General features: G+C 55.7%; 9 protein-coding genes across 9 annotated transcripts; 7 read left to right on the top strand and 2 right to left on the bottom strand.

The window, feature by feature from the left end:
• Positions 1 to 807: 807 nt before the first annotated feature.
• Positions 808 to 3,068, top strand: UV8b_02150 (uncharacterized protein; the record flags this gene model as incomplete). Its single annotated transcript, XM_043139648.1, has 4 exons — positions 808 to 918; positions 1,457 to 1,552; positions 1,621 to 1,697; positions 1,778 to 3,068. The coding sequence occupies 4 exons, from the start codon at positions 808 to 810 to the stop codon at positions 3,066 to 3,068; spliced, it is 1,575 nt and encodes a 524-aa protein (XP_042995582.1).
• Positions 3,069 to 6,698: 3,630 nt separating this feature from the next.
• UV8b_02149 (uncharacterized protein) lies at positions 6,699 to 7,121 on the top strand (the record flags this gene model as incomplete). Its single annotated transcript, XM_043139647.1, has 1 exon — positions 6,699 to 7,121. The coding sequence occupies one exon, from the start codon at positions 6,699 to 6,701 to the stop codon at positions 7,119 to 7,121; it is 423 nt and encodes a 140-aa protein (XP_042995581.1).
• Positions 7,122 to 7,410: 289 nt separating this feature from the next.
• UV8b_02148 (uncharacterized protein) lies at positions 7,411 to 8,308 on the top strand (the record flags this gene model as incomplete). Its single annotated transcript, XM_043139646.1, has 3 exons — positions 7,411 to 7,603; positions 7,732 to 8,103; positions 8,184 to 8,308. The coding sequence occupies 3 exons, from the start codon at positions 7,411 to 7,413 to the stop codon at positions 8,306 to 8,308; spliced, it is 690 nt and encodes a 229-aa protein (XP_042995580.1).
• A 2,088-nt stretch (positions 8,309 to 10,396) lies between these two features.
• Positions 10,397 to 13,123, top strand: UV8b_02147 (uncharacterized protein; the record flags this gene model as incomplete). The annotated part of the gene is made up of 4 exons (XM_043139645.1): positions 10,397 to 11,005; positions 11,150 to 11,254; positions 11,413 to 12,784; positions 12,924 to 13,123. The coding sequence occupies 4 exons, from the start codon at positions 10,397 to 10,399 to the stop codon at positions 13,121 to 13,123; spliced, it is 2,286 nt and encodes a 761-aa protein (XP_042995579.1).
• Positions 13,124 to 13,735: 612 nt separating this feature from the next.
• On the top strand, positions 13,736 to 14,939 carry UV8b_02146 (uncharacterized protein; the record flags this gene model as incomplete). The annotated part of the gene is made up of 2 exons (XM_043139644.1): positions 13,736 to 14,038; positions 14,136 to 14,939. 2 exons carry the CDS (start codon positions 13,736 to 13,738, stop codon positions 14,937 to 14,939), a joined length of 1,107 nt encoding a protein of 368 aa, XP_042995578.1.
• A 1,192-nt stretch (positions 14,940 to 16,131) lies between these two features.
• Positions 16,132 to 17,568, top strand: UV8b_02145 (uncharacterized protein; the record flags this gene model as incomplete). The annotated part of the gene is made up of 2 exons (XM_043139643.1): positions 16,132 to 16,584; positions 16,777 to 17,568. The coding sequence occupies 2 exons, from the start codon at positions 16,132 to 16,134 to the stop codon at positions 17,566 to 17,568; spliced, it is 1,245 nt and encodes a 414-aa protein (XP_042995577.1).
• Positions 17,569 to 18,070: 502 nt separating this feature from the next.
• Positions 18,071 to 18,940, bottom strand: UV8b_02144 (uncharacterized protein; the record flags this gene model as incomplete). The annotated part of the gene is made up of 3 exons (XM_043139642.1): positions 18,071 to 18,537; positions 18,645 to 18,813; positions 18,920 to 18,940. The coding sequence occupies 3 exons, from the start codon at positions 18,938 to 18,940 to the stop codon at positions 18,071 to 18,073; spliced, it is 657 nt and encodes a 218-aa protein (XP_042995576.1).
• Positions 18,941 to 19,337: 397 nt separating this feature from the next.
• On the top strand, positions 19,338 to 19,815 carry UV8b_02143 (uncharacterized protein; the record flags this gene model as incomplete). Its single annotated transcript, XM_043139641.1, has 2 exons — positions 19,338 to 19,347; positions 19,493 to 19,815. The coding sequence occupies 2 exons, from the start codon at positions 19,338 to 19,340 to the stop codon at positions 19,813 to 19,815; spliced, it is 333 nt and encodes a 110-aa protein (XP_042995575.1).
• Positions 19,816 to 20,195: 380 nt separating this feature from the next.
• On the bottom strand, positions 20,196 to 20,601 carry UV8b_02142 (uncharacterized protein; the record flags this gene model as incomplete). The annotated part of the gene is made up of 2 exons (XM_043139640.1): positions 20,196 to 20,465; positions 20,530 to 20,601. The coding sequence occupies 2 exons, from the start codon at positions 20,599 to 20,601 to the stop codon at positions 20,196 to 20,198; spliced, it is 342 nt and encodes a 113-aa protein (XP_042995574.1).
• Positions 20,602 to 20,619: the final 18 nt, after the last annotated feature.

Here is a 20,619-nt window from a genome sequence, read left to right as displayed (position 1 = left end):
CACATTAATGCCTCATGGTTTTGCGAGACGTCTGGTACTCTTATTATTATTCCTGTAAACTCCATGGACTCTTGTGATGCATTCTCCTGTAGTGAGCCCCCACACCAAGACGATTTCTTTCATGTTGTGGTCGCGGTCCATCCGTCTCTTTCTTCTTCTTCTTCTTCTTCTGACGTCAATCTCAGGGTGCCTCCCAAGATTGGGTAGACCTTGAACCCCCTTCCTCCCCGTTTTCTCCTCCAATTCGCCAATAAGAAGTCAATATTGACAGTACCTAAAAAAGGTGCACCAACCTAATCTCGTCGTACAACCAAGCCACGGAGCTTGGCCTTGGCCTCTTTCAGAGCCTTGTTTCTAGTTGCCCAGCATCCTAGCTCCCAGCTGCCCGTTCTTCCAAAATAAAATAAAATAAAATACTTGTAGGGGCCAAAGAACTGTGCATACTGCAGAGCTCGGAATTATCTTGCATTATCCATTCGTTTGTAGTTTAGTTTCCATGCTGCTAAACTGTAATCTGTAAGGAGTCCTCCGTTGGAAGCTTGCTCTGTCCCATCATCACCCGTGCCCCCCCCCCTTTCCCCCCCATCCTTCCCCCCACCCACACCCCTTGCCCCGCCTTGCATGATTCTCCTCGTCAATGTCCTGGAATCTTGCTTTTTATTAATCACCTACCTCCTTGGGCCCCTTCCAAGCTGTTGTTCATTCTGCATTTTCGTCCCGACTTCTGCTCTGATACCCGTCAGCTGCCTCGTCAATCGATACCTACCCAATTTCGCCTCCATCGCCACCTTTCGAACCTCATTCGCTATGGCTGGCGTGATAAAGAGCGCGCTGCCTTCGCACTTGAAGCCAGTTGCCAGGGAAGGGGATGACAATGGCTTTGAAAAGCGCCATCATGGCAAGACCCGTAGCCACATGGTAAGTTGGGAAAGACAGCTATTTGCACAGTGACTCCTGTTTCCAGTTTCGAACAGCTTGTCTCTGGGCCTCCCCGATTCACCTTTACTCCTGTTTGCATTACGAAACCATACCTTGGCACCCTTGAACTCAAGGTGCCGGCAATTCACAACTTCCCAACGGACCAGCAAACGCCAGCCTTCCAGTCGTGCCAGCTGATTAGAAATGCGTGATTTGAACTTTTGTCTTGCCTGTTGCTGCGTCGCCAGGAGCCGAGTTACTCGTATCGTCTATCGACAAAACCGTCCAGTCCAGCAGGAGCTATGATAGTTTTTCATTCATCATGTTTGCAGCCAACCCCCGGGCCACAATAATAAGCCCGTTCAACAACTCATGTTCCCGCGTTTGCCGTCTTGAACCATCACACTTCATCTCGGCAGCAATATTCTTGTGCTTTCCATCTGATCAGTAACCCCCTTTGACAACCGTGGCCGCTTTACACAAACGCCTGATCATGTTGAATCAACCTCAACACTACGAACTGACAAGACCTGTGCAGGCTTTCGAAAACACCTCCACAAATGTCGCTGCTGCTCAGATGCGGAATGCTCTTACCAACCTTGCCGAGACCGTCAAGGATCCCAACGACAAGAAGGTATCGTATGCCCCAGGATGATTTTTTAGCTTGGAATCGGAAGCTAACTTCGCATTCCTCTCGCCCAGCTCTTCGAGACCGAAATGGACAACTTCTTTGCCCTTTTCCGTCGTTATCTGAATGACAAAGCCAAAGGCAATGCTGTGTGCGTCGCATCGATGATACAAAATACGAAGAAAATAAAGCCCAGCTGTTGACGCCCGTTTTCACTAACGATTGCTGCAGCGACTGGGATCGCATTGCACCTCCTGCGCAGGGACAGGTTGTGGACTACGAGGACCTTGCCAATTCCGAATCCGTCAACTTCCTCAACAAACTGGCTGTATTGAAGCTTAATGGTGGTCTGGGAACCTCGATGGGCTGTGTTGGCCCCAAGTCAGTGATTGAGGTCCGTGACGGCATGTCCTTTCTCGACCTTTCTGTGCGTCAAATCGAGTTCCTCAACCGAACATACGACGTCAACGTTCCCTTCATTCTCATGAACTCTTTCAACACCAACGATGATACTGCTGCCATCATCAAAAAGTACGAGGGTCACAACGTCGACATCCTTACCTTCAATCAGTCCCGATACCCCCGGATTTATAAAGACTCCCTCCTACCTGTTCCCAAGGACTTCAAATCACCCATTTCTGAGTGGTACCCGCCTGGCCACGGTGACGTGTTTGAGTCGCTGTACAACTCTGGCATCCTCGAAAAGCTGCTGGAGCGAGGGATTGAAATCATCTTCTTGTCCAATGTGGACAACTTGGGGGCTGTTGTCGACCTTCGCATTCTTCAACACATGGTCGAGACCAAGGCTGAGTACCTTATGGAATTGACCAACAAGACCAAGGCCGATGTCAAGGGCGGCACCATTATCGACTACGAGGGATCTGTCCGTCTCCTCGAAATTGCTCAGGTACCAAAGGAGCACGTCAATGAGTTCAAGTCGATCAAAAAATTCAAGTACTTCAACACCAACAACATCTGGCTCAACCTGAAAGCCATCAAACGAGTTGTGGAGAACGACGAGTTGGAGATGGAAATCATCCCCAACGGCAAGACCATTCCCGGCGACAAGAAGGGAGAGTCCGATATTTCCATTCTGCAACTCGAGACGGCCGTCGGCGCCGCTATTCGACACTTCAACAATGCTCACGGCGTCAACGTTCCCCGCAGACGATTCTTGCCTGTCAAGACATGTTCTGACCTGATGCTGGTAAAGTCGGACCTGTACACTCTGAAGCACGGTCAACTGCAGATGAGCGCCGCCCGTTTTGGCGACGCGCCCCTCATCAAGCTCGGCAGTGACTTCAAGAAGGTGTCGGACTTCCAGAAGCATATCCCCTCCATTCCAAAAGTTCTCGAGCTGGACCATCTCACCATCACGGGCGCCGTAAACCTCGGCCGCGGCGTGACTCTCAAGGGAACTGTCATAATCGTAGCTACCGAGGGTAGCACTATCGATGTTCCTCCCGGCTCCATTCTGGAGAATGTTGTCGTCCAGGGTAGCTTGCGTCTCTTGGAACACTAAAGAGTGTCGTTTGCTATCATCTGACGTACGGGGAGAGAAGATTGGACCAAGCGCCGCAAGCTGTCTGCTAGTTTTGGCTGGCTAGGATGCACAGAGGAGAGATTTACTTGTTCAGCTTCGGACTAGGTAGGGGGGTTGCTTGTTCTCGAGTGTCTATTGTTGTCTGAGCAGACAAGACGACACGCCATACGTATGGATTCAGACGTCGAAAATTGAGCAAGCCTTTATCTGTAGTTGATTCTATTTCTGGATGCGAGGATGTGAGGGATATTGAGGATTTGGCATTTTTAATCGCAAAGACACGTGAGCTTATTTACAGAGCGTGCAGGGAAAATGGTTAATTTAGGGCCCTTGTTTTTCTTCCTCGGCGTATTTTTATTATTCTGCTATTCAATGTTCAGTTTTTGCGAAAGCCACTAGTTACTGCAAGCATGGCCGAAGCAAAGACAAGCTGCGACAATCTCCCGGTGCGAGACATGCAATGACGCCATTCATCATGGAGCAGATCCACCATGCCGCGTCAGGGTGGCGGCTGTTGGCATTCGATAAATGCCCATCATATTGAGGCGCCGTGCATCCGAGGAGACGGTGCTGTTTGGGACAGTCGGGCATCTGGAGGCAAAAAGAGTGGCCGCTTGACCCGTAAATGACGATTGGATGGGTGAAAGAAGCTCATGTCACTACGGGGGTGGGCATGGAAGGAAGGACCAAGTACCCAAGGGGTACCGAATCCGCGGCACGAGTGGCGAGTTTTTGACACATGACGCTGGGGGACGTGATAATGTGAGCATAATACTGTAAGACACGAAAATATGCAAAGCAAAAAGAACATGAAGAAAAAAAGAACCCCCCTCATGAAAAGTGAGCAAAATAAGGTTCAGAAAACAACGGAGAAAAGTGGCAAAAGGCTGCGGAAGGCGCGGTTACCATGCGGTAACGCCTGTGAAGGTGTTTGTGTTTCGTCAAGGCAACCACGTGTCGTGCGTGCTACGGAGTAGTAGGGAAGGAACTACTGCAGTGTACGGAAGTACTTCGTGCAAGCTTGCATGGCACCAGACATCGGGACTCGGCAACCCTCACAGCGAGCAGCACGCAGGGGTGGACAGGATTGGGATCAATCAGGTTACAGGGAGGGAATACACGTATTACAGAGAGTCGACTGCTGAGTACCTCCTAGGGGGCCCCCACGTTGAGTTTTGAAGACACGGACCGATTTCTGGATGCCGACGTGTTACATCCGCACAACGGAATTGAGCTGACGGCCAAGGTGCCAGGTATCTGAGGCAGAATGGAGACTACATATCAACCGACCTATGCCCCCCCCTTGTCATTCGACCCCCCCACAATAACTTAACTGACCTGACCAATGCTCTTTCCTAATATAGAGATACACTAATAAATCCTTTAATCTATAGTAGCCACTAGACTATAAGTATCTTTATATATACTTTTCTATAGTGAGTGACTTCCCTTATGTTTTTACTAGGTACCCCTACCTAAGAACCTAATATTAAAAGTAGATAAAGTACCTTTATATAGACTTTTCTATAGAAAGTGACTTCCTTTCTTTTATTAGGTAGGTACCTAGGTCCCTAGGTACTATACATAGAATAAGTACTTTTATATATATTTTTCTTTATAAAGTGACTTCTTATATTTCTACTAAGTACCTAGTACCTAGGTACTAGGTATAGAAAAAGAGGTACCTTTATATATATATTTCTATAGAAAGTGACTTCTTTAACTTTTTTTACTAGGTACCCCTACTATAGATCCTAAGAAATAGTAGAGAAAGTACTTTCCTATATTATTTTCTATATAAAGTGACTTCTTTAATATTTTTACTAGGTGCCCTTACGTAAGAACCTAATAAAATAGCAGAGAAAGTACTTCTCCTTATATTTTCTAAGGAAAGTGACTTCATTAATTTCTTTTACTAGGTACCCCTACCTAAGAACCTAGTCAAATATCAGAGAAAGTACTTCTCTATATAGTTTTCCATATAAAGTGACCTGACCCACTATTCCCTAATAAACCAATTATATTAAGAGTATAGCCCACAGCAATGGTCAGGTCAGTTAAGTTATTATGGGGGGGTCGGATGATAAGGGGGGGACACAGGTCGGTTGACCTGTACCCTCGGCAGAATGCCCCGACGGAGATTGACCTTTTAGCCTTGACGCCGCAAGAGCTAGCTGATACCGGGAAACTCGTGGGGCGCAAATTCATGGGGCGCTAAGATTCGTTTGGGGCATGTTTTTCCGTCTGCGACAACGGGGCGGGAGCCAGGCAAACAAGGCAAAGCCAGGGGCAACCAGGGGACAACCAGGGGGCAACCAGGGGGGCAACCAGGGGGCAAAAGCGAGAAGCGGGGCACGACACCAAGCGCCGGAAAACGCCAGCCAAGAAAAGAAGGGGCAAACAAAGCCAAGACGCCAGCTCATTCAAGGGAGAGGAGGAAAAGGCTTGGTCGCTTGTTGCTGCCGGCTTCTGCAGGAACTGCCATGCCCAGCAAGGGTGGCGCGTCAAGCAACGACTGATTTACAATGAGCCAGTCCTCTGCAGCTGTTGAAGATGCTTAGGTACCTAGGTACCTAGGTAGGTACCTAAGGTAGGCAGGCATCAGCCCGAGGACGGAGTACTTGGCAGCGACCTGGAGGGGTTCCTGCTTCCTGCTTGCTGCGGATGGAAGGGCAAGGTGGCGGGAGTAAGCAGTGCGATTCGAACGGAGAACACCGTGCTGGGAAGTGGGCGCTGGCGAGTCTGTACGGAGGGCAGACAGACATGGCAATGCTGGTGCGCGACCAGAGCTTGCATGTCCGTCGGGAAACTGGACACCTCCTACTGGGACTCGGTCGGTGGCTGCCAGGTTCCCGATTTTTTTTTTTTTTTTAAATTTTTGTATTTATTTATTTTCATTTTTCATTCATATTCAATTTTTTTTTTTATTTTATCCTTTAGAAAAACTTTCCCCCATCCGATTAGACTTGAACATCTTGGCTTCGAAAGGGGGGCTTGGGGCGCGCGGTGTGTGTGTGGGGGGCACCACGGAGCTCCTGCACTCGAACTTGGGTGAGCCGGGCTAAGCTAAGCTAAGCTACCAAGTTCCTGGTTCTTGTCCCTCAGACAAGTGGCTTGTTCCGATGGCAGCAGGAAACCGGCCGACACCCAGCGGTAGCAGCGCCCGGCGCAATAATGCAATCACCTCACTAGCTCGTCCCTTGCTGGAATGTGATTAGACTTGGCGACCCAGACCGTCGCTGGCGTGACGAGGGGGGGCCAAGACGTCCTGGTGTGGATCATTTGCCGCCTCGATCCACGGACCACGGACCACGCAATCCTATCCCCGTCCGTCCAAAGGACATCAGCCAGCCAACAAGCGCACTGCCCTCCCATGCCAGAGCATGCTGGAAATTTGTATTTGAATCTGGGCGAGGACACCCTGATTCGCGATCCCCCCTCTCCCCCCCCTCGTCTCCCCTCTCCCTTTTCCCTCCTGCGTGCTCCAAAATCCCTTCCTCCAACGTGTTGAGCCAGCCTTCAGTTTGCTTCGAGCAGCTCGTACCGTCGTTTTGGCATCAGCAAACTCCCGGTTTTCGCATCCTGTAAGTACTGCGTACGCTGGGGACGATGGCCCTCCTTCAGCATCCCGCATCTTCCGGACGTTTCGTTACACCAGGAGCTCGGGGCAGAAACACGAAAGTTCCCGGCGGCGGCGGCAGCAGCAGCAGCAGCAGCAGCGGCAGTATTCCAGCAAGGACGACATGCTGCCCAGCACGTCAAGACCCGTTCACAGCCCGCGCCCCCAAGTGTCCAGAGCTTCCGCAATGCCCCAAGCCAACCCGGTCGGCCTCGGACAGCTGGTTTGCCGTTGTCGATTTCCACGCATTCAGCTGCATAGGTGCTGGCAGGTGCCGGCAGGCGCTGGCAGGTGCTGACAGGTGCCTGGGCGCTGGTGGGGCGTGGAGGGCGCACATGCCCTTGAAATCCCGCCCAGCTTGGCAGTCAGCTTGGCCGCTTGTCACATCAGCTTGGCAACTTGTTATTGCCTAGTCTCTCTCTCTCCGGCATCACCCGCCAAGGGGGCCCTCGAGCCGCTATCGCCGCAATCGCCGCCGCACACATGCTTCAAATCAAAACACATGGACCAAATCCACCACAAAAAGGGCTCATCCGCTATCCAGGGCTGCATCGACAGGATTCGGGAAACCGTCAGCGCGCCAGAGCAATTTTTTACTGACCCATCCCCTTTCTGCCTTACAGATTCACCTTGGCACCACCACCACGACCACCACGCCACACTCCTTGTTGTTCGCGCACCAGCTCGCACCTTTAATTCACAATGAAGTCCGCCGTCGCTCTATCTGCCCTGGCCGCCGTCGCCGTCGCCGTTCAGCCCAAGTTCCTCAACTCCAACTTCCAAGTTGTCGCGGGCCAGCCATTCACCCTCAAGTTTGACAGCTGCCAGAGTGGCTGCACCATCGTTCTCCAGAACGGACCCCAGACCAACACCAAGGATGTCAAGGTCCTGACCTGTGAGTCTTGCTTTCCCTGTTGCTGCGTACATACATGTCGCGCCAGCACAGGCTCTGTCAATTCCATCAACCCCTTTGCTAGCATCGCTAATGTAACACTTGTCATGTTCCCCCCCTCCTCCCCGTAGCCGACGCCACTGGTGGAGCCTTTACGTTTACTCCGTCGGGCTGGGCCTCTGATACGTACAACTTCAAGATTACCAACAACGCCAACCCCAGCGAGTACAACTTCAGCTTGCAGTTCAGCTACCAAGGTGACGGATCTGCCTCTGCGTCGTCTGCCTCTGCCTCTGCCTCTGGCTCCGCTTCCGGCTCCGTTTCCTCGTCTGCCTCTGCTGCTAGCACTGCTGGCACTTCCTCCCAGACCGGCTCCTCTGCTGCCGCCACCACCGCTTCTGGATCAACCAGCATGACCAGCGTGACCAGCATGACCAGCATGGCCAGCTCCGTCTCCTTCACCAGCTTTGCCATGACCAACAGCACCGCCACCACGACCAACTGTAAGTATCCTTCCCGTGCCTGGCGAACCGGCAGCCTTGCCCTGGCGGTTGGGCTAACAAAAGACGTTGCGTGAATTCAGCCCAGTCCTCCACCTCCACCACCTCGGCCCCCGCCGTCACCACGACGGTTCCCAACGCTGGCGTCCGCGCCTCGCCCCTGGCACTTGTCGCCGGTGCCATTGCCGCTCTAGCCTATCTTGGATGAAGAAACAGACGATGAGGAGGAGGAGGAAACGGGGTCGCCGCCAAACGCCGCCGCGACTTGCTTGAGTTTAAGCAAAATACCTATAGACCAGGCAGTGAGCCTGTACCTGTACCTGTACCTGTACCTGTACCTTTACCTTTACCTCTTATTGTACTTGGGAGCTTTCCTTTTTCTATTCATTGGTGGGACGCGGGGAAATCTTTCTTTTATTGTACCCTGTAGAGACGCTGTTGGCGTCGCACGCATGACCGTAGGACAGTAATCGATAATGCAAAATACCCAAGTAATAAACCGTGGGTCGTCGGCCCACGGACTCCCAACCAACCTACCCGAAGGATTGATTGTCCCCAGGTTTTTCAAGTGCCAACCCAGAACAAGGTACGGAGTGGTCGGATAGTACGTACGTACGTACGTACTATGCACGCGACTCAAGTCGGTCGTTGCTGCCTACGCCTATTTACCAATCCTGCCACTCCACTGACGCAGGAAAACGCCCGACGCACGACGCACCATGCAGAGCCCGTTCAAGGTGGCGGGCACTTGTTCGCCGGCAGCCTACCTACTGTACCTACCTAGGTACCTAACCCACCTAATTGCACGCAGAATCAGAAAGGCTGGGAGGGGCTTTTAATGACGGGACAACTGTGGCCAGGCTTCCCCCCTCCGGTCGAGATTCGGGGCTTGACAACAGCGAGGGGAGCTGGGTTTTCGCGAGCTAGCTGAGTTTGCTGCAGTGCAGAGGGGAGGATTGAAATGAGAGTCACCCCGGCAGAGGCGGATGCGGCTCGCTTGGTGGTTGCCCGGGGGGGGGGGGGGGGGTATGAAGAAAGGGAACAGAAAGGGGAAAAGAGAAAAAAATAAAAAAAAAATAAAAAAAAAATGGTAAGAAAGACAGAAAGAAAGAAAGAAAGAAAGAAAGAAAGAGACAAGGAGAGAAGAAGAGAAGAGAGGCAAATCGAGTAGACGAAGCAATGCCGTGATAGCCGTGGCTGGCCTCAGCTGGTGCCGAAGCTCACATTGCATTGACACCACCACCAGTCCCCCAGGTCCAGGTCCAGGTCCAGGTCCCGGTCCAGGTCCCGACCAGTAGGGGTTATTGATGTTATACGGGGGGCTCCAAGATCCGCCGCCTTCATCATCAGTCTGGTGTCTTCTTTGGCGCTTGGCCACGTCGGCAGCCTCTTCCGACCAGACAGACAAGACAGACTCTGGACACAAGCACGGCGCCTGTTTGCTTCCCCCCTTTCCCCCTCGACAGCTTCGCCTTGAGAATCAATTGCTGCACCAACCAGCCAAACCACAATCACCCGTGGTCCGCATCCACCGAGGGTCCCGAGTCCTCGCTCGCTTCCCCGCTCTCGCCAATGCAGCCTGGTATGTACATCACTGCCGACTAGTGCAGTAAAAAAAAAAAAAAAAAAAAAAAAAAAAAACAGCCCAGAGATCCCGATTCGGTACGGAGTACGTCGTCAGCCGCTCGGTACGGTCTGGTCTGTTCTGCCCTGGCGCGAAACGTCCACTCCCTGTCGATATTTTCCTCCTTGGCCCAAGTGCCTCCAGTCGCCTGGCAGCTCCACTACCTTAGGTAGGAACCTAGGGTAGAGAGGTATGTAGGTAGGTATGTACCTAGGTAGTTCCTGCTGAGCCCGCCCCATTCGCCGCCCGTGTTTTGACATCTCTGCAGTCGGTCAGTTCAGGCAGTCAGTTATCCCGTCATCAGTCATCCAGTCATCACATCACACCTGCCTCCCCCGCCCCGCCCACCACCACCACCACCACCACCACCACCACCAGATCCAGATCCAGAGTTGGAGTTGGCTGGAGTCTGGTTGACATCAATGTCCTGAAACCCCCAAGAGGCCCCACGACCAGGCACCTTCTGGTGCTGTACCTGTAGGCCTGCGCCTGGCTGCTGCAACCTCTCATCGCCAACTGGGCCCAACTCCGCCTCACCCAACTACCAGACCAGACCCCCTCTGGCTCAGCTGGTCCGCCTCGACCCCCCCCCCCCCTCCCCAGGCCATCACCGTCTTCCCCTCTCGTATCCTGCCTCCTCCTTGCCCTCTCTCCCCCCAACCCCCCTTCCATATGAGTTCTATGAACTCCCGCCTCAAAGGCTTCGGGTTCGGAAAACGCAAGTCAACAGCCAGCATCAGAACCACCACCGACGGAGTGCCTCCTCCCATTACCCCTCCCCCAGGTCAGATTCAAATACCTCAACACCATATACCGCTCCCCGGGCAGACGCCGCCCATCGGCATCGGCATCGGCTCGCCGTCCTCGACGACAGCTCTCGCCATGAACCGCCCTCCCAGCTACACGGCCAATTACCCCCAGGGCCCTCCCGGCGGACCTGGCGGACCTGGCGACAGAACTTCTCCCCATCACGGCCACAGCCGAACCCCGCCAACGCAAATGGTTGGCGGTCCGCCTCCCATCCACACCGGCTCACCTCTTGGCTATCCTCCTCCAAACGTGCCTCCCATGGGCCAAGGTCCTCCCATGGGCGGCGCTGCTCAGCCTGGTCCGGGAGGGCCGCCTCCTCCTGGCTTTGGAGGACAGCAAGGATATCCTCCTCCCGGACCTCCCCCGCCCCAGGGTGGTCCTGTCGCGCAACAGTACCAGCGATCCAATCCCGCTGCCGAGGTCGAGGGCGCCAGCAAGAGCAAAGCGCAACTCATTGTTGGCATTGATTTTGTGAGTACATCTCTTGCCAAGATGCGCGCCTGAACAAAGCAAACTTGGCCGTCGCTGGCCGTCGCTGGCCGTCGCCGCCTCCGCGGTTCTGCTTGTTTCGTGTACAGCACAGCATGGCTGACCAAGAAAAAAACGTTACGGTAGGGTACCACATTCTCTGGTGTTGCCTTTGCCTTTGCGACAAACAATGAAGCCAAGGAAGACATCATCTCCGAGTGGCCAGGAGCTGGCTCCTATACCAAGCAAAAGGTGGGTGGGTCAAGAGGTTGTTTGTGTTGTTTGTGTTGTTTGTGTTGTTTGTGTTGTTTGTGTTGTTTGTGTTGTTTGTGTTGTTTGTTTGCGCCAAAAGCAGTTATGCGGCTTCACCTGGACACTCGGCTGACAGATATGATTGCCTCCTTCTGCAGATCCCCACAGTCCTCTACTACGACCAGTATCAAAAAGTGGTGGGATGGGGTCCAGACATTGCCGACGCTCTGGCGCCCACGGGATATCCCAAGCCAGGTGTTCAAAAGGTGGAATGGTTCAAGCTGCAGCTCATGCTGAGTGGCAACACCTACATTGATCCCATCAACCTGCCGCCCCTGCCACCCGGCAAATCCGAGATTGACGTGGCCGCGGATTATCTCTTCAAGCTTCGGCAAGCTATGCGATCGGCGCTGCAAAAGACTCTGGGAGAGGTTTTCAACCGCGAGGAGCGCAACATCCGATACTACTTGACGGTGCCGGCCATATGGAACGACGCCGGAAAAGCCGCCACTCGAGCCGCTGCCATCCAGGCCGGTTTCCTCCGCGACGAGAACGACAACCGTCTGACCCTGATATCCGAGCCCGAGGCAGCAGCCCTCTTCTGCTCCAAGACGGGATTGCTCAACCTCAAGGTGCACGATGCCGTCTTGATTGTGGACTGCGGTGGCGGCACCGTGGATCTCATCGCTTACGAAGTCGAGGAGGAAAATCCCTTCACAGTCGCCGAATGCACGGCAGGATCCGGGGACTCTTGCGGATCCACCGCGCTGAACCGCAACTTTAGCAACATTCTGCGCACCAAGATTAGGAAGATGAAGCTGCCCGACGGCTCCAAGATGGCCGGCCGCGTCTATGCCAAGTGCATCATGGACTTTGAAAACAGAATCAAGGCCGACTTCCGAAACAACGGTCAGAAATGGGCCGTCGACGTGGGCATCGAGACCGAGTTTCCCGAGGCTGGCATCGAGGAAGGCTACATGACCTTTACCAACGAAGAAATCCTGCAGTGTTTTGAGCCGGTTGTGAACCGGATTCTCGAGCTGGTGCGCAACCAGATCATTGCCATCCAGGCCCAGAACAGGGCGCTGCAGAACATTCTCGTGGTGGGTGGGTTTGGCGCCTCCGAGTACCTCTTTCAGCAGATCAAGCTGCACGTGCCTCCGCAGTTCCAGTCCAAGGTGGTTCGGCCCATGGATTCGGTAGCCGCCATTGTCAAAGGCGCCGTCACCGCCGGCATCACGGAGCGCGTCATCACCCACCGTGTTGCCCGTCGTCACTACCTCATGGCTACGCTGCAGCCTTTCAAGGAGGGATACCATCCCGAGGCGTACCGAGTCCCCTCGTTAGACGGGAAAGACCGCTGCAAGTTTACGCGGCAGATTTTCGTGCAAAAGGGCCAAAAGGTCAAGAATGGCGAACCCGTCAAGGTTTCCTTCTTCCGCCAAGTCGCACCTGGCGCAACCCTCATGTATGAAGATGTGCTGTACGCTTGCGACGATGATGTATGCCCCGAATATACCAAGGATCCTCGTAAGTCTGATGATGTCCCCTTTTGCAGCATCGGGAAAGACGGATGCCGTTTTTTTTTTCTTTTTTTTTTTTCTTTTCCTTCTTGTTTCTTTCTTTGGGAGGGGGGAAAGCCAACGTGACTTGCTAACGCATTGTACAGGAATCAAAGAAGTTGTCACTCTCACCTCCGATCTATCACGCAAGAACCTCGAGAAAGACTTTGAACGCATGGACACGCCACAGGGAACGTTTTACCGCGTCTATTTTGATATTTACCTGACCCTCGATGGCTCCGAGTTTAGCGCCGAGCTGGTTTGCCAAGGCGAGGTTATGGGCCGATGCAGAGCTCGCTTCAGGTGAAAGGGCGGCCAAGACAGACAGGGGGGCGAGGCGGCAATGAGACGACGAGGCGATGTCTGCGGACACGGTTCAATCAGTTTTTGCATTAGAGAAGGGGTGTTCAACTTGTTCACGTTGAGCGGGAGACCAATGATACCTAGTGATATAGCCAGCGTGTCAACGGGTGGGCGATTGAAAGGCACTGGGAGGACGCGACATGGCGCTGGGGAGTAGCTGGGGAGTAGCTGGGGAGTAGCTGGCAGGCGGCTGGCAGTGAGGTTTTTATTCAAAAGGGCTGGGGGCACGAGTGAAGAGCCCGTTTCCGTTTGATCATGTCTGCGGGGGAAGGGGGAAGGGGGAAGGAGACGAAGACATGCTTTATGAACAGGGTCTGGCGGTGATTTAATCTATATATAGACAAGTGAGTTTTGACAAGACGATCCGGGGCCGCATGCATCGCGGCGTGCCGTATTCTTATTTTTATGACGGTGGACACACCTGCGGTGAGGTGTAAATGACGGCTTTCGACCTGGATGGTTGGTTGGTTGGTTGGTTGGTACTGTCCTGTATTGTATGTTGCTTGGCTTGCCCAGCGGCGAACGACGGGTTGACGCTCCACGGTGGATCTCCAAAATGTCACCAGTGACCGACCACATACATTCGGCACCAATCCATCTGACCGGTTCCTTGTCGACGCGGGGTAATTCAATTTGGCGCAAAACTCTCGAGTCTCGAGCTTCTTGCCAAATCACCGACACCAACACCATCACCAACACCATCACCATCACCATCACCATTGCCATTGCCATCACCATCGCCATCACCATCGCCGTCGCCGTCGCCATCATGGGTCGGCAGCCCCTCGTCATCAAATGGGTTCTTGACACACGACCCTTGTGGCCAGCCGCCAAAGCAACCAGAGACCTCGGCACAGAAGTATTCCTCACCTTTGTACAAAAACCTGCTTTTTGAGTTGCTGCTCCACCATCTCCGAGCAATGCACAGTCGAGACTGACCCGACCCGGCGTCCCAGGCCGCCCGAGCCTTTGCCCTCCTCACGGCCGAGGAGCGCGCCTCCATCCTCAAGTACCACTTTGTCAAGGACGCCAAGCTGGCGCTCGGATCCGCCCTCCTCAAGCGCCTCGCCATCTCCTCCCACTGCTCGGTTCCCTGGTCGTCGGCGCAGTTCGTCCGGGACGCGCGCACAAAGCCCGTCTTCCTGCTGCCCGACAAGTCCGAGCCGCTCGTCTTCAACGTCTCCCACCAGGCCGGCCTGGTGGTGCTCTTCGCCGTGCACCGACCCCCGCCGCAGCTGTCCGTTGGCGTGGACGTCGTGTGCCCCTCGGAGAGGCGAGACCGCGACCACGCGCTCGTCGGCCAGGACGGCTGGACGCGCTTCGTCGAGATGCACGAGTCCGTCCTGGCGCCGGGCGAGGCGGCGCGGCTGAGGGCGCTGCTCCCGCTTGCCCGGGACGACGCGGACGACGTGGGCGACGTGGACGGGAGGCTGGCCTACTTTTACGCGCTGTGGTGCCTGAGGGAAGGGTACGTCAAGATGACCGGCGAGGCGCTGCTGGCCGAGTGGCTGGGCGACTTGGAGATGAGGAATTTCCGCCCGCCGGGCGGGGGGGGGCAGCTGGAGGTCTGGTTCAGGGGGGAAAGGGTGGAGGGCTTGGACGTGAGGCTGGAGTGGTTCCTGGGCGACTACATGATTTGCACGGTGGTCAGGGGGGTCGGGGACGACGCCGAGGCGCTGGGCGTGCGGCAGCAGGGCTGGGAGCTGCTGGACGTGGACGCGGTCGTGGACGCGGCAGAAAGAGCGGCGGCGAGTGCCTAATGTACTGTAGCAACGAGGACAAATCCGCATGAGCCAGCAGGCTGCCTGCCGTCAATGGGTTCCATGGGCGTTTGCCTACTCGGTATGTACGGAGTAGCCAGCCTGGTTCTGAAGCGTTGCTGCCGCGATGCATGGCTCCTGGGTACCGGTGCTCGTCGCCAGCCGCGCAGAATCACTGAAGGCATTCCGGTGCTCGTCGCCAGTCGCTCGGAATCACTGAAGGCATTCCGGTGCTCGTCGCCAGTCTCTCAGAATTACTGAAGGCATTCCGGTGCTCGTCGCCAGTCGCTCGGCATCACTGAAGGCATTCCCGTATGCGCTTGCGTCTCTCTACTCTCGCGCTGGCAGACGGTAGGTAGGAGGTACCTAAGTCCCCAGGCAAGATGCCCGAGGTTGGCGGGTGAAAGTGGGGCACACGCGCACGGTTCCTGGACCCGGTCGCAACTTCCCAATCAGCGCATGGGTCCATGGGTCCATGGGTCCATGGGTCCATCCATGACGACAAACTTTCCCCCCCTTCCGCCCTGGTGAGAGGCCAGAGCAGCGGCTGCCACGAGGCGCTTATTGTTGTTTTTGGGCTTCCTTTCCCTCCCAATTGGCTACTTTACACAACCTCGACTGTCTTGCTGGCCAGGTCCTCTCACCGTTGTTTCGATTCCTTTTCAATACTTCCTGTTCGGCTGACATGTTGAGTGTCCTCCCGTCTGTATCTTGAGCCCGTGCCCAAGCTAACTGCCGACATAGATTTGTAGATTTGCAGCGATTAACATAACCACACACGGGGCCTGTTCGTCATCCTAGTCCAAGTTCTTGCGCATTGTACGGAGTTTTACCTGTGGCGTACGAGTCCTGGGCAGGGGCGGGGGGGAACCCAAATCCGGTTTGGACAACATCTCTAGTACTCGGTATTATTTGATTATTTGTGTGGTTGGGGGGAGGGCGGAGTGGAACCAAATCACCATCTATATTGTACCCAAGCCCGGAGCGAGAGAAACGAGCATCCGCGTGTGTTTGTGCGTTTTGTTCGTATACGGCTGACGGCTGCCATCTGCAACTTGTTCCCCCCCCCCCCCCCCCCTCTTCCCCCTTGAAAGTCTGGGCAACCCTGTTCCGCTTCCGCTTCTTCCTGTCGTCCATAGCCTCGCCGTTGGAACTGCGTTGCGGCAATCCAACCAATCAATATCCCGGGGCAATGGTCGTATCAACAAGGCGTGCCTCTGCAAAGCCTCGCTCACAGTGCTGCGTCAATCACCTGCTGCTCACCATTGCCACCTTGGGCTCGCTGGTCCCTGCGGCTCACTTGAGACGGCTTTCGAGCGCAACGGAACCCTGGCAGGCCGACTTCTTCCGGTACACGAAACGCAGCATCCCAGCAAAACGAGGCCCTCCCGAAGACTGGCAAGGCAAGATACCTCTCGTGGTAACAAACAAATGCGAGACCACCATCTGGCCCGGACTTGCTACCCAGTCTGGTACCGGTCCAGGCACGGGAGGGTTTGAATTGCAACCTGGCAAAAACAGGACGCTATGGGTTGCGCCCAACTGGCAGGGTCGAGTCTGGGGGAGGACAAACTGCACGGTCAATGGTGATTCCTGTGCCTGCAAGACGGGAGACTGTTTTGCCAAGTTGGACTGCGAATTTAGCGTGAGTGGCGCTCTCTCTCTCTCTCTCTCTCTCTCTCTCTCTCTCTCTCTCTTTCTCTGTCTCTGTCTCTGCCTCTGCCTCTGTCTCTGCCTCTGCCTCTGCCTCTGCCTCTGCCTCTGTCTCTCTCTGCACGGACGCAGCAAGCAGTGAGCGGTAAGTGGGCTAATTTCTTTCAACGCGAGAATTCAACAGGGAGCAACCCCGGCCACGCTCGCTGAATTCAACCTGGCTGGCGGCACCACGGGCATGCAGACATTCTACGACATCTCCCTGGTAGACGGCTACAATATCCCAATGGGCATCAATTACCTCCCGGCCAAGAACACGACGTATATCCCACCCAACCTGACAAACTGTGCGTGCATTGCGACGACCGGGTGGCTTTACAGCAATGCCAAGACGGGCACTTTCTACGCAAACTCGTCTTATCCCGTCCCTTTGGAGCCGCAGGAAACCAACGACAGCATCGAAAACTGGTGTCCGTGGCCCAACCTCGCCTTCCCGCCCACGAAGCCTGGAGACGGCGTGTACCCGTATCCTGATGACAAGATCCGCAGACCGGCATTCTCCCCCTGCAACAGCGCTTGTGCGGCAACCGGCTCAGACCAAGACTGCTGCATCGGCAAGTACCACGACGCCAAGATATGCAAGCCCTCGAGTTACAGCAGAGCGGTAAAGGCGGTTTGCCCTGATGCGTACAGCTTCGCCTTTGACGACCAACGGTCAACCTTTATCGTTCCCAAAGGTGGCGGGTGGGAAGTGGTCATGTGCCCGTCGGGCCGCTCGACTAACATCTTGCGGCAGTTGGGTCAGGAGCTTTCCCAGCTGGCCAGTGGTGGCAGGCTGTCAGCAAGGACTATGAACCTGCTCCGGAATGTCACCTATATCGAAGCTGACAAAGGGGCGGCCGGCACAGCGAGACCTTGCCACGGACGGATGCTTTCTCTGCTGGTGTCGCTGATTAGTTTGCTGGTCATGCTGTGAGAGCACGGCAACGTCCCTGGAGCTTTTGTTTTGTCTGGCCCACATTGGCATGATGTTGGCAGGCCACGATGCAATGGCGGGTCAAGAAGACGAGAAACGACGAGAAACGACGAGAAACGACGACACAACGGAAGCGTAACCCTAGAATATCATGTCCCTTTGTTCCGTGTACGAATAACAGTCTTAGTCTTGTAGTAAATGAATGGTATATGGCCAGAGTATCTTGCGGGAGGGGAGCAAATAAGTCTATGGTTGTGAACTGTTGAGAAGCGTATATATCTGTCATGACGATATCGCTTGGCCGGCAGCTCCCCACGGGCACAATGCAAATGTAAAGGCAAAGGCAAATGCAAATGCAAATTGCCGCCGGTATCGAGATTGATTGGGGGGCAGCAAGAGGGGAGGTCCTCACGAAGCGCACCCGGAGACTACATGGCAGAGCAGACAGAACCAACCCAGGCAGAGCTGTCACTCATGTCATGTCATTCATTCATTCATTCATTCAGTCACTTGTTCGTTCACTCGTTTCACGGCCTGGCTTTCCCCCCCTTTTCCTCTGCTCCCACTCCGCGCGATCCTCTTCGTCGCTCCCGCTAAACTCGTCGTCGTCGTCCACGTCGCCAGCATCACCATCACCGTCGGCGGCGGCGGCGGCGGCGCCCCCCGCGTCCACGGAGACAAAGTCGCCCTGGTTCTGGGCCGCATACACATGAGTCTCAATCAGCCCCCTCAGGGGGTAGTCCTCCGGGTTGACGAGCTGCAGGGCCGTCAGGCCGGCCTTGTTGCGGACGCGGGGGTCCGAGCCGGCCTCGAGCATCATCATTACGAGTTGGAAGCCGTAACCCCACTGGTCGCTGGGTTCTTCGCTGATCCAGCGCACCGCGGCGTGGAGGGGGGTGTCGCCCTCGAGGCGGTTGATGGGGTCGCACTCGAAGCCGGGCTGGTCGAGGAGCGCGTCGATGACCTCGTCTGTGGGAGACGCAGGGGGGGGGGGGGGGGGTGGTTAGCGCCTCTACGGGGGGTGGAAGAGTGTGGGAATTCCGGAGGGGAGAAGAAGAAGAAGAAGAAAAACGCACAGTGGCCCTGGGAGGCGGCCTCGTGGTAGAGGTGGTTGCCCATGACGGTGGTGGTGTCGTTGAGCAGGCGCGTGATTTCGGCCTCGGGCTTGTCGGCGAGCACCTCGGCCAGCAGGTCGGGGTTGTTGCGGCGGCAGGCTTCGATGAGGAGTTCTTGCGGGGAGGCCCCCTGGGGGGGAAGGGTGTTAGCAAGAAGCGGAAAGGGGGGGGGGGGGGGGGGGGGGGGGGGGGGGGGGTTGGATAGTGCGAGCGTGCGTGCGTGCGTGCGTGCGTACTTGGTCGTCTTCCGAGGCCATGGTCGGGCTGGGTTGGGGTGGGGGATGGGATGTGGCGGCAGGTTTTGTTTGTTCGGGGACGGGAGGCCGGGCTGACGTGGAAGAATAAGTGTCGTCGTCGTCGTCGTGGTGTCGCGGACGGAGGGGCAGGAGGAGGAGCGGAGCATGGAGGGGTAAGATGGGTAAGATGAATGGAGCATTTGGCGCGTCTGGTTGGATGCGTCAGTGGTCGCAGCCGCGACAGCCGCGCGCAAGACGCCCGCCCCACTCGCAGCCGCCGCCAGGACTTGAAATTTAACTTTTGCTACTCCGTGTGGCCACACACAGTCGCTCTCGCAGGAAACAAACAAACCCCATCATCTCCAACCACGTCCCATCGTTCCGAAGCGGCGGCGGTTCGCGCCCCTTGCCCACAGCCATGCTGCTCTGTACGTGACGAGAACCAATTCCCCCTTGTACCAAACGCAAGTCAAGCAATCTCCCAAAAAAAAAAAAAAAAAAAAAAAAAAAAAAAAAAAAACATCACCACCACCACCACCACCATCATTCGCCTTCTGACAGTCTGGTCTGCAGTCTGCCCTCACTGCGCCAACATCCTCACCGTCTCCCTCACCGCCCAGCGCACCAACCGCCTCGAATGCCGCACCTGCCCCTTTGAGCACAACATCACCGAGCCCGTCTTCTCCCGGCGCGTCTTTGAGCGCAAGGAGAAGGAGGACGTGTTTGGCGGCCCCGGCGCGTGGGACAACGCGCAAAAGGGCCGCGTGCAGTGCCCCGCCGACGGCTGCAACGGCGACGAGGCCGCCTTTTACCAGGTGCAGATCCGGAGCGCCGACGAGCCCATGACGAGCTTCTTCAAGTGCATGGCCTGCGGGAACCGGTGGCGGGAGAATTAGGATGGGGCAGTCGGGCGGCTGTCCTGGTGTGTTTTTGGTGTGCTCTTGGTGTGCTCTTGGTGTGCCCTCTTGTTGTGTCCTCTTGTTGCGGCGGGAGTCCTTGGGGGAGACTAGGTCGCGGGGCGTGGTTGGTGCTTGGTGCTTGGTCCCTTTTTTCCTGTTCCTTCTTTTTCATGCATGTGCTATGGCGATTTCAGCTGGCGTCAACAAGGTGGCGGTGGTTCATCAAACGCTCGACTGGCTTCAATGTGTCGTGTCGTTTTGCTTCTTGTCTCTGATTCGTAGTCCGTCTTTCGTAGCCCATCTCTGGTAGCCCAGCCTTGGTAGCCCAGCTTCTTTGGTAGCCCATCTTCGCTACTCCCTACACCCGACGCCCGCCCCTATTCGCGGTGCCACCCCACCGCGGCCTTCATCTCCTCGTCCACCAGCCTCTGCACCAGGTCCGGGCTCATTATGTCCTGCCGGAACCGCTCCTGCTGCAGCAGCTCCAGGTGTCGGAGCGTCGGCCCCGGGTACGTCAGGTACTTGACGTACGGCGGCCTCGCCCAGTACCGCAGGTAGCCCAGGTAGGCCACAAAGGCCGGCTGGCCCAGGAGCTTCTGCGACGCCAGGTGGTTCAGGTAGTACGGGTTGGCGAGCGACTGCACAAACTGCGCGACCTGTCAGCGGGAGAGCCAGCGGGCCCCCGAAGGAGCGGGCGGGGCCCGACGTTACCTCGAGCTCAATCTCGAAGCGGGAGTAGCCGCCGTACGTGGCCTCGTCGTCTGCGGGCGGAGACGACTCCATGGGGTGGGTTAGGTGCGG

Source organism: Ustilaginoidea virens, chromosome 2 (assembly GCF_000687475.1).
Source record: "Ustilaginoidea virens chromosome 2, complete sequence".
Taxonomy (NCBI): domain Eukaryota; kingdom Fungi; phylum Ascomycota; class Sordariomycetes; order Hypocreales; family Clavicipitaceae; genus Ustilaginoidea; species Ustilaginoidea virens.
The sequence above is the reverse complement of the archived record's forward strand: the minus strand, read 5'-3'. Positions and strand labels throughout refer to the sequence as shown.